This window comes from Volvox carteri, assembly GCF_000143455.1.
Source record: "Volvox carteri f. nagariensis unplaced genomic scaffold VOLCAscaffold_40, whole genome shotgun sequence".
Lineage (NCBI taxonomy): Eukaryota > Viridiplantae > Chlorophyta > Chlorophyceae > Chlamydomonadales > Volvocaceae > Volvox > Volvox carteri.
This window is the reverse complement of record NW_003307583.1, coordinates 549557-562954: the sequence shown is the minus strand read 5'-3', so window position 1 is coordinate 562954 and position 13398 is coordinate 549557. Positions and strand designations below refer to the sequence as shown.

General features: G+C 55.4%; 1 protein-coding gene across 1 annotated transcript; it reads right to left on the bottom strand.

Annotated features, from left to right (window-relative positions):
• Positions 1–6894: 6894 nt before the first annotated feature.
• VOLCADRAFT_46728 (uncharacterized protein) lies at positions 6895–8887 on the bottom strand (the record flags this gene model as incomplete). Its single annotated transcript, XM_002954012.1, has 4 exons — positions 6895–6982; positions 7732–7862; positions 8404–8526; positions 8828–8887. Coding segments are annotated over 4 exons (402 nt in total), but the record flags the coding sequence as incomplete, so codon positions are not given.
• Between the last annotated feature and the right edge of the window lie 4511 nt (positions 8888–13398).

The window sequence follows — 13398 nt, the reverse complement described above, 5'->3', positions numbered from 1 at the left end:
CGGCAGCCACTGTCGTGTAGAACCGCTCGATGCCGTGCAGTGTCGGTGTGTCGCCCGTGTGTAGGATCTTGCAGGATATCCGGTTGAACACGCCCGCCTGGAAGCCTGTGCACGAGAGGAGGGGTAAGGTAGCGGGGGGGGGTAGGGAGAGAGAGAAGGAGAGAGGGGTGGGGATGGGGGGTGGGGATGGGGAAAGACGAAGCACGAACGTGAAGTGAAGCTGAATGTGGGGAAGGGGAGGGGGCGGAGGGGAATGTGGAGATGAGAGAGGTGGGAAGGGGAGATCCACCTGCCGGGTAAGGATATGGCTGGAGGCCTGTGACGGAGAGATGCAGAGTGCGAGGGTGCGAGCGGGGTAAGAGAGAGGATCCAGCCACCGCCACTGTGGCATCATGACAGGCATATGCCGGCGACGGGAGAAACACAACTCGCTCTAGGTGGACCGTGTTATTTGACCAGCAGCATGACGGATGCCTTGCTGACTCCCCTGGGTAGTTCTTAGCGGATAGAAGATAGTGGAGAGCGCTCTACTGCCCGTGACACTTATCCCCCCCCCCCGCCCCACCCCGCCCCACCCCCCCCACCCACATACACCCACACCCACACCCACCCACATGTAAACCTTGGAAAGGGGAGGAGGGCGCTTGCCGCCCCCTGTTCCCCCTCCCTTTCCCCCCCGCCCACCCCACCCTTCCTACCTCCGCCAGCCACCCACCTACCCCTGATGTTGGCCTCCTCACACGCCTTCACCAGTTCTGGAAGATTCTTGATGTTACGGGCGGGGCCTGACCGGGACTCCATCAACACCCTCAATGTGGTGTCAATACCCACAGCAACTACCAACGGAAAACCACCGCCATCACCGCCGACCGCGGGGCTATTGCCCGCCGGGCTGCCAAACCCCAAGGGGTCAACCGGCAAGTAGGGCTCAATGTGGCGAAGTACGGATGCAGAAGTTGACAGCATGCCTTGCGGGAAGCCGTGGAGCTTGCAAAGCACCGCCTGGGTTGTGCACGGCAGGGAAGGGGAAAACGGCCCACGAGCTTGGCTGGTTTGCTAAAAGGGGTCAAGTGTGTGTGTGTGTGTGTGTGTGTGTGTGGGTGTGTGGGTGTGTGCGTGTGGGTGTGCGTGTGTGTGCGTGTGTGTGTGCGTGTGTAAGAGCAGTACAGGAGGCGGGACTGTTGTGATGGCTACAGCGTGCAGCAGCTATTTGTGGTCCCAAGGCCCGCGTCAAAAAGGCTGCAATAAAAACACCCCCCGAAACCCCCTCTCCCCTCCCCCCTCCCCCCCCTCACAACCGCTCACCCGCTCGAAGCAGCTCACGTGCTCTCCCTCAGCCGACCAGCTCACCCGTCGCCCCCTCAGCGGCCGAGTGGCCAGTTCATCAAAGGATATGAGGGGGTAGCGGGAGAAGGGGGACAGCAGCACTTCGTGGAAGGCGGTGATACCCAGACCGTCCGGAGTCGCCAGGACGAGCGTGGCCAGATCGTCTTTAGAGGGCACACCGAGGAGGGGGGGGCGGGATTCGTTGCGCCCGGGAAAAAAGTGTGGGGGGGGGGTTGGCGCCAAAAGACAGGGAGCCCTAGAGAAAGCTGTAGAGAGATGAACCTGAATGGTTCATGCAACGGCGCCAAACGAACGGATCGCGGGATAGCGGAAAATTTAAGGAATATGATGATGTTGAGTGTGCTGGAGATGATGTACAGGCTTGATGATGCGCAACACCCACCCAGGGTGGGTGCTTACCATGCCAGCACTACTTTACAAGGCCATGGACGGAACCATAACACTGTGCGAAAATGAAAAAGACACCTCGGGCCTTCAGGGTGCTACAAGAATGGGTTAGCTACCACCCTCCCCCCCCCCTCCGCCCCGGGCGATCCGCAGGCAACCCAGGCATGGACGCCTATCCCTGCCATGTCAAGGCAACAACGGACATGCATGCATGCACACGGGCGCGGGGCCGGGTGGGGTGCGACCTGCGACCTAACCGCGCGGAATACCCCCTCCCTGGATACCGCTCGCGAGGGGACCAAAACGCGGGCAACAACCCCCCCCCGCCCCTTCCGCCAACAAACCCTCTGCCCCGACCTCCGGAACGGAAAGCGCATCTCCACTAGATAGGAGACGAACAACGTGTTGGTGGTATTGGTGTTGGTGGTATTGGTGTTGGTGGTATTGGTATTGGTGTTGGTGGTATTGGTGCTGGTGTTGGTGCTGGTGTTGGTGCTGGTGTTGGTGCTGTGTTGGGGGTGGCGAGCAAAGGTGGGTTGCTTAGGACTCCGGGGGCTCCGGGTGGGTTTCTTAGTCATATGATGGTGATAACTACGATGAGGAATACGATGAATATGATACAAGAAGAAGAAGAAGAAGCAAAGATTCAACTGCCCCGACACGTCTAAAGCTGCAACTGCCGTATGAGTCCCAAGAAAACCCCGAAATGGCCGGGGGTCTGGCGGGAGGGAGGGATCCCCCCCAGCAGGCGGGACGCAGACGCCTCCAGCATGCAGGGCCTGCAACCACAAGACCGGCATCGCCAAGCAAATCACGCACGTACGTACGCACCCACCCACCTATCATGCCCTTTTGTCGGAAGTACACATCGGCTACTGCGGCCAGCTGCGCGAATACCTCGTGCATGTTGAAGGGCCTGGGGAGGGGGGGGAACAGCACGGGACAGCAGCACGCGAGAGAGGGGAGAAGTGGCAAGAGGCCAACAAAGACGCGGCGAGCGGCAGTGCAGCCCCTCGGTCAGGCAGGCTAGGTGCGGCTCTTGTCGCGCGCAGATCATGAAAACAACCCCCACCCCACCCCCCTTCCCTCGGGACCCTCCCCCCGAACCCACCAGTCCGTGATCATGATCACTGGGAAGGTGCAGGAGGAGAAGACGGGTCGCTGCAGGTGCGGGGAGGGCTCCAGGCGGCTGGCGGAACGAATGGAGATGTAGCTGGTGGGCTGGGGGCCAGTTTGAGGGGGGGGAGAAAGAGGGGAAAGACGAACCACAAACGAGAGAGGGGGAGGGGTTTCAGGGTTACTGAGGGGGCCAGAAGGCGCCAGAGGTGTTACCAGTGGTTAACATGTGGTTAAGAAGCGGCGGCCTGAGGCCCATCCCTCCGCTCCGTTCGGGGTCAGGTGCCCAAATTTGGAACGGTGCAACGTGGGGAGGGGGCTTAGGTGGAGGTGGGGAAACTGCTGGTGAAACGAAGCGATGGACTTTTGCGGTGGACTGTTCCTGGCAACACCTTACACAACGAAACTGGCGACGTCTGCCACCGATACCAGCAGGACCAGCGGCAGCAGCCGCAGAATTAAGAAGCACATTAAGGAGAGAAAGTAGACGTGGTAACCACTCTCTGTCCGCACGGCCATAGCAAACCGCATCAACTAGTGGTGAACTAGAGGGCGCGGGAAACAGGGGAAGCAGCAGCCGGCGTAATAAGAAGAACAAAATCTACGAGACCAAGTCCTTCGCAAAACCCAAACCAGTTTGGCTGCTGAAAGAGCAATTCATCGTGCATGGTCACGTCTCCCTGAAGAGCGGTGTGCTTGTGTGTATCATGTCGCGGCTGATCGATCGCATCGCGCCAGGGCTGCCGTACCTGGTGGCCAATGAGCGCATCGCTGTTGCTCCCGCCACGTGCCGGAAAGTTCCTGAACGTGGAATGAAACCCTCGGCACAATTACCAGGGGAGGGGTGTTACACACAGCGCAGCACCGGCGCGCTGACACTTTTGCTCACGCACCATAGACCCGTGTGCCTTTCCACTTCTCCATAGGGGCTCTGACGTGTCAAGTTGTCCGCAACAAAGTTGGGATCGAAAGTCACAAGCATGCCATCATCGGCACAAACCTTTCTAAGCAGAATGCAGGCACCGTTATTTCTAATGTCTTCAAACACGTTTGTGTTCAACGATGGCTCCTTACAGTCTAAGTGACCTTGGGTAGAAGTAGTTACACCTATGACTACGATCGCTGCGATAGCTAACGCTGGCAAAGGTTTCATAGTCGGAGCTACATGTAATATGGTATATGGCCAGCCTCAAATTCAATTCCGTCTGAAGGATGTGTGCTTGTAGGTACATTAGCTTGAGAGCAGCGCCTTACTTGGATGTACTGCAGAGGTCAACCAATGAAAGGCAAAGGCCTAGCACAATATAACAGCAGTTCCTACAAGCGGATGTTACGAATATTGTTCAGCCGTGAAAAATTTATTGATCCTGGTCCAGGGCATAAACTGAAATCAGCGCGTTTCCTTACGGGGCGTGTAAGCTACGCATATGTGTAACGTTTGAACTTGAACGCGAGATAAACTGTTTACTAGCTAGTAACCATTGATAACGGGATGACCCCTGCTACATTTGCATCCTGATCCCTGAGGTGTCCTCCATGCCCGACATATTGCACAATGTCTTAAAGCTACTGCTACTTCCCAGTGCGACTCGCATATGGACCAGTCTAAGTTACGGACTAGACAAGGAGCTGGGTTCACGCTTGAGGGCCTTGATGGCTGCTTTCTGCTCTAAGTTAACGTATCCTTCTGATACTTACAATTATTTGCCACGCTAAAGTTTAATTTGTGATTGAGATATGGCGACAACCGTGGCAATGGTTTTCCTTCGAGGCTCTTTCTTTGGCGCGCGGTTTGGGAATTTCCTCTATGGCTAAGGAAACTATTAGAGCAAATTCCCAAATTCCCTTTCCCTTGGCGCGTCCGCCAGGTGATGGGTTATAAGCCGTCTTAACGATTGCTCACCGACGGAAGTACGACAAAGCGCAACTGATTGAGCGAGGCAAATACCAAGGCGGATAGGAGAGCGAGACAGTGTAACGGCGCATGCTCGTTACCCTATTGGGACGGACCGGCGTATCTCCTTAAAGGGAAACTCTCCTGTCCAGCTTGTCTTGTGGCCGGCTCGTTTCCATGTCGACGACGGCAGGGGAGAGCGACGCCCAACAACTCCGTAGTGTACGGATCAAATCACCGGTGTTGTCCACACCAGGCCGCACCCAAACATCGTATAAAATGTCTTTGTGTATCGGTGCCCGTCACGTCGGGATGGGGTTTCTGCCAGGCGCAGCACTATACGACCGCAAAGGCTGCACAAAAACGACCTGTCTGCAATATTTTTCAAATGAAGTTCTTAGAACCTCCAAGAGCCATTCGCGTGAAGGATTCGGGAAAAGGAGCAACATAGGGAGCACATTGGAATGGCGACGGCTTGGTGTTCCCGATACCCCTGGAATGATGTGTCACATGACATCGGGCATCCAACGCCACAGGTCTGTCCGCTACTCCCTTCCCCCAAGAGGACGAAAATGGCGACTTCTTCAGAAGCTTCTACACATGTATATTGTTGGTATTGCTACCAGCCACCACAGACTCTTTGGAGTGCTACCCTGCCATAGCATTCCACCTTGTGTGACCAAATCGTGCCGTGAGCTTCTCCCCCTTCTCTTCTTCCTGGGGTGGTGTGCACGGCTCACGCTCCGAAACCAGGTACACCACACTCCACAGGTCCAAGTACAAAAGGAGGCGCAGGTGAACATGGTGGCCCAAAGGAGCCGAGTGTGCAACAGCCGAACCGCTCCCTACATGTTGCTGTCGTGCTGACTTTTCTCGGGGTGCACTAAGCAGTGGGCCCCAGCAAGGAGGGGGAAAGGAAGGGAAATCCATGTGCACATCTTCTGCCGCTGCTGCTGCTGCTGCTGCTGGGTATCCACAACTACCATGGTGATGCTTGTAGCACTGCTGTAAGGTGGTGATGGCGGTTGTGGTGGTGAGGTGGCGAGGTAACGGGAGAAGGGCCACAGCCCTATGTGGATCAGCGTAAAGTGGCAGGCAGCTGTTCAGTTACCAGTGGGTCTGTCCCTGGTGGTGTACCTGTGAAGAAGATAATGATGGTGGCGCCGTTGGAGGTGTAGCTGCCTCTGAGGTGCACGCACATCCCCTCTGCTACCAGCTCCGATGCCAATTCTATTACCAGCTGGTACATTACCACACTTCACAACCAGACAAGGCAAAGACATGACCAGATCTGCGAGAAGCAAATCCGGGAAGGGTCATGGTATTAATGTGGCCATGGTAGGCTAGACCACATAACATGTTGTGGAGAAGACCCTGGCCACCACCACCGGGGTGCAGGTTACCGAGGCTGAGACCCCCTGATAGACATGTCCTGGCGCATGAGTACATGATGTGTGCAGTAGTGCTGCATTTGCCCGGACCAAGTTCTCTGACAATGTTCTCCTGCCCACACGGGCTTCTGTTATCCGGATAGATAGATAGAGAGAGAGCAGTAGAGGGGAGTGGTACAGGAACAAAACGAGTGGCAATATGGAGAACATCTACTGCCCTTCCCCCCCCCCCTTTCCCCTCATGCCCTCAAGCCCGGCAGCAGCACATCTTCACATGCAGCGACACGCCCGCCCGCCAGCTACTGGAGCGAACGAAGGCACTCTCTGCCACACTTACCAGCCAGCCAGCTCCGGAACCGCTGCACCACCCTTCGGATTTGGAAGCGCGGCATGCTTCGGTCCCTGTGGCTTTGATGCTGCGAATCCCGTTGCTGCAATAATGGGTGCATCATTCTGCCGGCTGCCATCGCTGAAGCTGGCTGCCCTTGCACCAGCGGCCACATCGGACTTTGCCACTGCAGTGACATCGGTGGCGCCTTCCATGCAACCCCCGAAATTATCAAGAGGCTTAATAGTACAGTTGCTGCTGGTGGTGTCCCCACCATTCGCCGCCACGTTTGCCAAAGCGCCACCACCACCACCACCACCATCAACAACACCATGCCCGCAGCCACCAGTCTGCTGCTGGTGGTTGGCTGCCTGCTGCTGCTGCAGCTGTATTGGCACCGAGTCGGCGATCTTAATGATGCTGGCGGTGTCCGGGAAATCATCGCACAGCAGCACATGCGGATCAGTGTTGAGGTCCTCCACAAAGCCAAACCAGTAAATCACCATACCAGGGCCGTACCTGCAAACCAAACCAAGACCGCCAGGGGCAGAGGATAACACTGGCACTCACACAACTAGAGGTCACTGGAATCCGTCCGAAACGCAATGGTGGTGCCGGGCTTGGCTTCCAGTTGGGTCAATTTTTCCGGATCGAAACTTCCCGACATTTCGGAACATTCACCCATGCATTACTGATCGCTCCTGAAGATGTATTTAAGGGAATTAAGGCACTTCCCATAGCAGCAACGTTGATAAAGCTGTTGAATGTTTCACTCGTTAGATGTTTCACAAAGATTATACATTACCTTCCAGGTTTCAATAACGCTCCGGTGGTTTGTACGCGGCACACATTCCCATAACCGACACATCTAATGCCTCCCCCTCCACCGTCACACAGGGACGAAAAGTGCTCTACACACCCCTTCCGAGGAAACCTAAATCTAAACTCGCCTTTGCGTTTCCACAATACCAACACAAGATCATAAACAAATGTCCCATGTCCATCCCACCTCCCCCGGACGAGCCAGTTTCCTCCTCCATTTCCGTGTGTCGAAGACCCGACGAGCTCGTTACCCATGCTCCTGGTAGTAGATCACACTCGTGGACTCGTTGTTGTTAACCCGTCAACACGTCCAATACGCCCTGCCGCCCGGCCGCTCCCCAGGCCACCCAACAACTCCGGCGCCAACAACCGACACAAGGCCAAACACCACACCGTTCCTGGCACCTAATGAAGTGGGGAGTTCACCCAAAGCCAGGCCCCCTTACCTGTTGACGTACGTGCAGTACTGCTCCTCCACCTGCTTTATGTGGGTGCGGTGATCCCCGAATGTGGCCTTGCTGTCCACCCAGCACACAAGGTGCTCGCTGCCAGACCGGGAGCGGACCGCCACGGGGACCTGCGGAGGGCGTTAGGGGGTGTTGGGGGGTGTTACGGAGCATGAGGGGGTGTTAGGGCTCTAGGGAGCATTGTTATTAGGAGTAGGGTTGAAGGAAGCGGCACACAGCACATCGTAGGATAAAAAACCTGTGCCAGAAGGAATGGATACCGCCATGCCGGGATATGCCACGGAGGGGGATGGGATGGAACGGCAGTGCGATGGAGGGAAAGGACGGCAAGTGGTGACGGGGCGGGAAGGGGTTTTGGAGGAGATTCACAGAAGCTGAGCAGGACCAGAAGCTAGCGGAAACGAAACGGCACCAACCACTGCCCCCGGCTTATGAACCCCCTTTTGCATACAAACATGCATGCATAATGCATATATACATACATAAATACGAACGCTGGCGTGAGTAAGTGTTGTAGCGCGAGGACACGGATGCAGGGGCTCCCACCGCAAGCGTGGCGAAGGAAATGGGAGATGACAGCACCTCTCTTAGCACAGTTTAACACAGCGCAGATGCTCTCCGCACCCACCAACATGCCGCCCTGTGTCGCACCTTGAGTTTGCAGTCCGGCGTCTTGTGGAAGCCCAGCTGCCGCAGCTCCCCCTCGCTCCAGAAGGCCAGCCCCGCCTCAGCCAGGCGCTGCTGCAGGTACAGCTCATACTCCAACCCCGTCACCTGAAAGGTGGGCGGGAGGGCGCCGTAGAATCCCGTAGGAGTCAGTGGAGGCCCCTCCTGGACCACCTTCCCATGATGCAACCGACGCCTATGCCATGTGCGCCAAAGCCAGCACACGCTACATTCCACTCCATAATCGCACCAGGAGAATCAAATCCACGCCAGCTCGGTCTTCAAAATACATATACGTACATACATACATGCATGCATGCGTGCACACACACGCATACATGCACGCTGGTGACACGGTCATCATCCAGCGCCCCGCAGCCCACGCCTGGGGCCCCCGCTACCCCCCTACCTGCTTGGCCACGTCGCTGAGGGGCGAGTAGCAGCAGTCGGCATGCGCGCAGCGGACTACGTCGGCACGCAGTCGGGCCAGGAGCGGTGCGGGCACCCCGGGGCACAGAGAGCTGTCCAAGCGGTCGGGGTGCCGAAGAGCATCGCTCACTGCCTGGGGGGGAAGGGGACAGGGGACAGATGTGGGGTAAACCGGGGGAGGAGGTAATGGGATGATTGGCTGAGGGGAGGCAGCCGGAAGGATAGGGAGGCAGAGGGGTGAGCCTTGGCTGTAGGGGGCTGTTCCTTCAAGGATAAGGGCAGCGAGCGGATGGCCCGAGTGGGAGAGGGGAAATATATGCAAAGCCAAGGAAAACAACTGACCAAGGTTGGGGGGTATATGCAAAAGCTCGTGGGGGAAAGGTGCATGTAAGCATGTAAGCAGAGGAGCGCGCCAACACGGCAACAGGGGTACACTCAAAGGGGGAAAGTGGCCAACATGCGTGCCGGTATCGCTTGCGAGGCTAGCTCGCGGTTGCAGTTGCAAAGGAATTATACGGCAGTGCGGGTGTACTTGATTTTCTGGCTTGTAGGTTTTGTGGAGGTTTGGAGGCGGATGGGCCCTGACGTGCCTGCTTGGGCGCATCGATGATCTTCTCCAGCATCCGCCGCAATAGCATACAGGGCGGGAAGTCCACGTCTGCACTGAGCTGCAGCACATCCTCGCCGTTGGCGTACCTGCGTGGGATGGGTTGGGGGGACAACAGCTTGGCAGGATGTACGACGGCGTGTAGTAGTTGGGATGGTGCGCGAATGTGTTAAGCCTCTTTCAACGTTTTAGGTAATCCCTATCCCCATGGATGGAGCAACTTTGACTGACGTCGTTGCGATACTCTGCCACCCAGAGCGGTCCGGTCCGGTTCGGTCCGACGCGGTGGTGACGAAACTGACCTTGCAAGGTAGTTGATCACGTTTGCTTTATGAAGGTGATGACTCCTGATGACTTTGTACTGCTGCTCTTGGCCATAAATTGCCAGCCATGTCTCATTTTTGACCCTAAATTCACGAGAAATGCTTGATCCACCACCATAGTCCACTCAGACAACGTAATGCTAAAGGCGTCTTACTTTGGGAAGTCCCGACGCAAAGCAGTAACAGATGGACAAGCGCCGAAAGGCAGGCTAACGATGGACTGTATCCGATTATAATCTTCAGGAGTCATGGCCGCAAGCCTGATGTAAAATTGCTCCTAAGTTCAGTTCGTGCCAACTTAGGAAATGTGATGCTGTGAAGTCGGTCCATCTTCACCCGCCAAAAAGACCTTGCCCGTACGATTGACGCCATAAAATTATGTGAAGCCGCCAGATTCTCCCGCATTCTTGTGATATATGATATGAGCGATATGCTTTTTAATCGGGATTAATCTGCAACTGCTCGCTGTTCCAAGATGTTCTCCTATTCGTTTGCAGCCAGGTAACTAAATGGAATCCTTCCACTACCACCGAGTCCTTGTTGAGCCCGTGCCACATGAGACCTATTTAGGATGCTTTTGAAAGCAAGAATCAATTCTCCTTTCTTACCCCCCGGGGAAATCCTTGTAAACAACTTGTGAAACGTGACCTATGCCGCACTCAGCAAAACCTGCGCCACACTGCCATCGGGGACTCTTTAAAAGGGCGTCTCAGCATGCATGTATAAATCCCCAAGCAGGAAACCAAGGAAAGCCGGTGTCCCCTCTTTCACCCTCTCTCCTCTCCCTCTCTTTTCCCTCCTCCCCCCTTTCTTCCATGTCATGATGCGGAACACCGCCTGCACTCTCTCCAACTGAGGGTGAAGCAAAGGAAGCGGAGAAAGAGGACAAAAGCGGTGCAGGACTACAAATAGTGAAGGGCCATACAAGTGTAAGAAATCGACAATCCATGCACCACATGCAAGCAAGCATGACCAAGGGGGAGAAGAAGAATTGAAAATGTTTCGCAGGCATTGGTGAGTGCGGCACAAAAAAGTGAGCAGGGATTGTTGTTTCATACTATTTCTTACATTTTGTCCCCAACGGATACATTTCCTGTCTGGTCTTTCCGTTTCCGCTTGGCGCGGTTGTTGGACAAGTTCGCTGGAACTAACTGAATTCCAACTGTCTATATTGCCGCCTTTCTATCATATCTTTATGGCTCCGATCTCTGGTTCCAATGGCGAGCGGGAAGCTGTCATGGATGCCTACAAGTAAACGCCGCCTCAGGCGGAAGTCCATACTTGCAGAAGTATTATGGGCGAGGGTCGTAGCATGCAGGCTATGACTGGGACCACTGGTCCCCCTGGCTCGCGGAGCCCCGTCATCGATTGGAAGCACGTACGGATCAACGGTACGCCATTCCGGGACTGGACCGCGCCATTTCGGGACTGGCTGTACGATTCATGTGATGGCTGGCTGCATCCCCGCTATTTACGTGCACAAAAACTCTTCCAATCGGTGTCTTCCAACGCCACCATCCGGTTGTGTCTTGTTCTGGTTGTTCTGGTACCACCATGAAGTGAGGCGAGTGGCTGTGGGAAGTGGTGTTGACGATCCCATGGTGGCGTGCAGGTGTGGTCGCGGAGAGTTGGCATATGTATGGGTGACTGTGCTGGAAGTTGGGCAGGCAGGCTTTCCAAAAGGCATCTGCGAGCAGCTGCAATTTCTCCCTAGCCTGCGGATGTACGGACTGAGCCATCTGTCGTACATGGTAGAGCGGTGTGTGTGAAAAGAGTGAGTGTGTGTGTGTGTGTGTGTGTGAGAGAGAGAGAGAGAGAGAGAGAGAGAGGTGTGCGAGAGTGCGGGCACGTGAGGGTTTATTTGTGATTGTATTATGGCTGACATGTCCGTAACCCGCAAACTTGTGCCCTGCATGTGTAGCATGCGTAACGTCTTAACTTACAAGGTGCGCATGTGATATGCGCGACAGAGAGAAACATATACAGAGGTGTAGGTACGGACACGGTCTGTTCGATCGGTTCATTCTACACAGGGAACAAAGTCAATTTGTACGGCATGGTCGCGCGGCTGTGATGTCGGAGATGTCAAGGCCATGTCGAAAGCTCGATCAGCCGCTCTGCGGCAACCTAGAAAAGGCTTAGGTCCTAAATCTAGAGCCCTCTGTAGCAGCGTGAAGGGCAACGATGATCCTGCCGCCGATACCGCAACGTTTTCAGGCTAGAACGGAGCTACCAGATCCAAATGCTCCTTGTCCAAATGAAAAACTAGCTGCAAGCTCTCGTACAATCGCGAATCTCGCGGATCCTGAATATTGGGCCGCCATTTGCCCGGAACTGGCGGTTAGCGGCCAATTCAAGGGAGCCAAGCCACTAAAGAGGCCTGAGGAGTTTGAGAAAGCACTAAAGCAGCAATTAAATGACGAGGGTGTTTTCCAGGTCCGGAGTTGTTTATGTCATGTGCAAAAACGTCAGTCATGGCCACCTTTGTGACAACCCTTATTATGCCAGGGCCTGTTTGTATTACGCCTACCCGTAACTAGACATTAAAGGCTTCTCAGGCATTACACATGCAAAGGCGGAAACATCTCCGCGGCGCCGGGTTGCCGGGTACTCGGCTAACTGTCGCAACGAACTCTTGCTCACCTCGAGGCACAGTCGTCAGCGAAGCATACACTATCATACCGACATCTCCGATCCCACGCAGACCCGTCGACTAGCACTGTCTTCCCTTTCTCTTCCCGCAGGTCGATCCATACTCCATTCCATGGGTGGTGGACATAAAGCTCCTCGCCCGGAACATGGTCGCCCTCATGCAGCACGGCTGGCCGCCCACCTTCCTCCTTATGTACGACGAGGTAATCCCTTGAGCCTTGAGCACCCACACATCTTTCCGCTCCCTCAGACCAAGTGCCCGTGGTAGCCCCTTGCCAGCGCCAAGAAATGAACGCCTCGCTCTCCAGTAGCCGCTCTCCAGTAGCCACAACCCGCAAGGGAACGGTTTTCCCACACCGCCATCCCATGCTCCTACTTTTTTCATGTTCCTCCTTTTAACCGGAATGCGATACCGAAATGTGTTGAAATTCCTGAAGAAATTCCTCTTGGAATAAGATTCGCGTCCCCGCGTTCCAGGTTTGGGCGCTCATCAATCGTGCCAGTGCGCTGATTTTTGCCACCACCGGCAACGTGTGCAATATGGACGTGTTGTGCTGGTGGGTGGGGTGGGGCGGGGGATGGGGTTGGGGCGGGTTGGTATTGGAAGGGTCCGGAAGGCTGAATGGCGTGTTGCAAAATGACAATTGCTGCTGGCCAACGGAGGAAACATTTTAGTTCAGTCAGCCAGCCACACAGAGAGACGGAGAGGAAACCCCCTTTCAAATGAGCCAATTAGGGAATGCCGCGTGGTTGTACAAGGGTGGTTGTACGACATGTCTGAGCTGCGAAGGTCCGCTGTCCCGAAAATCCCGGTGCGTGGACACACGAGCGCATCTGTGTCTGTATTTCTGTGTGTGTATTTCTGTATGTATGTGTTTGGGACTGCATACGGCACTCAAAGTACACTCCCCCTCCCCGTTCCCCCAATACACCTAATTTACCCCCTCCTCCTCCCTACTGCCCTTTGGG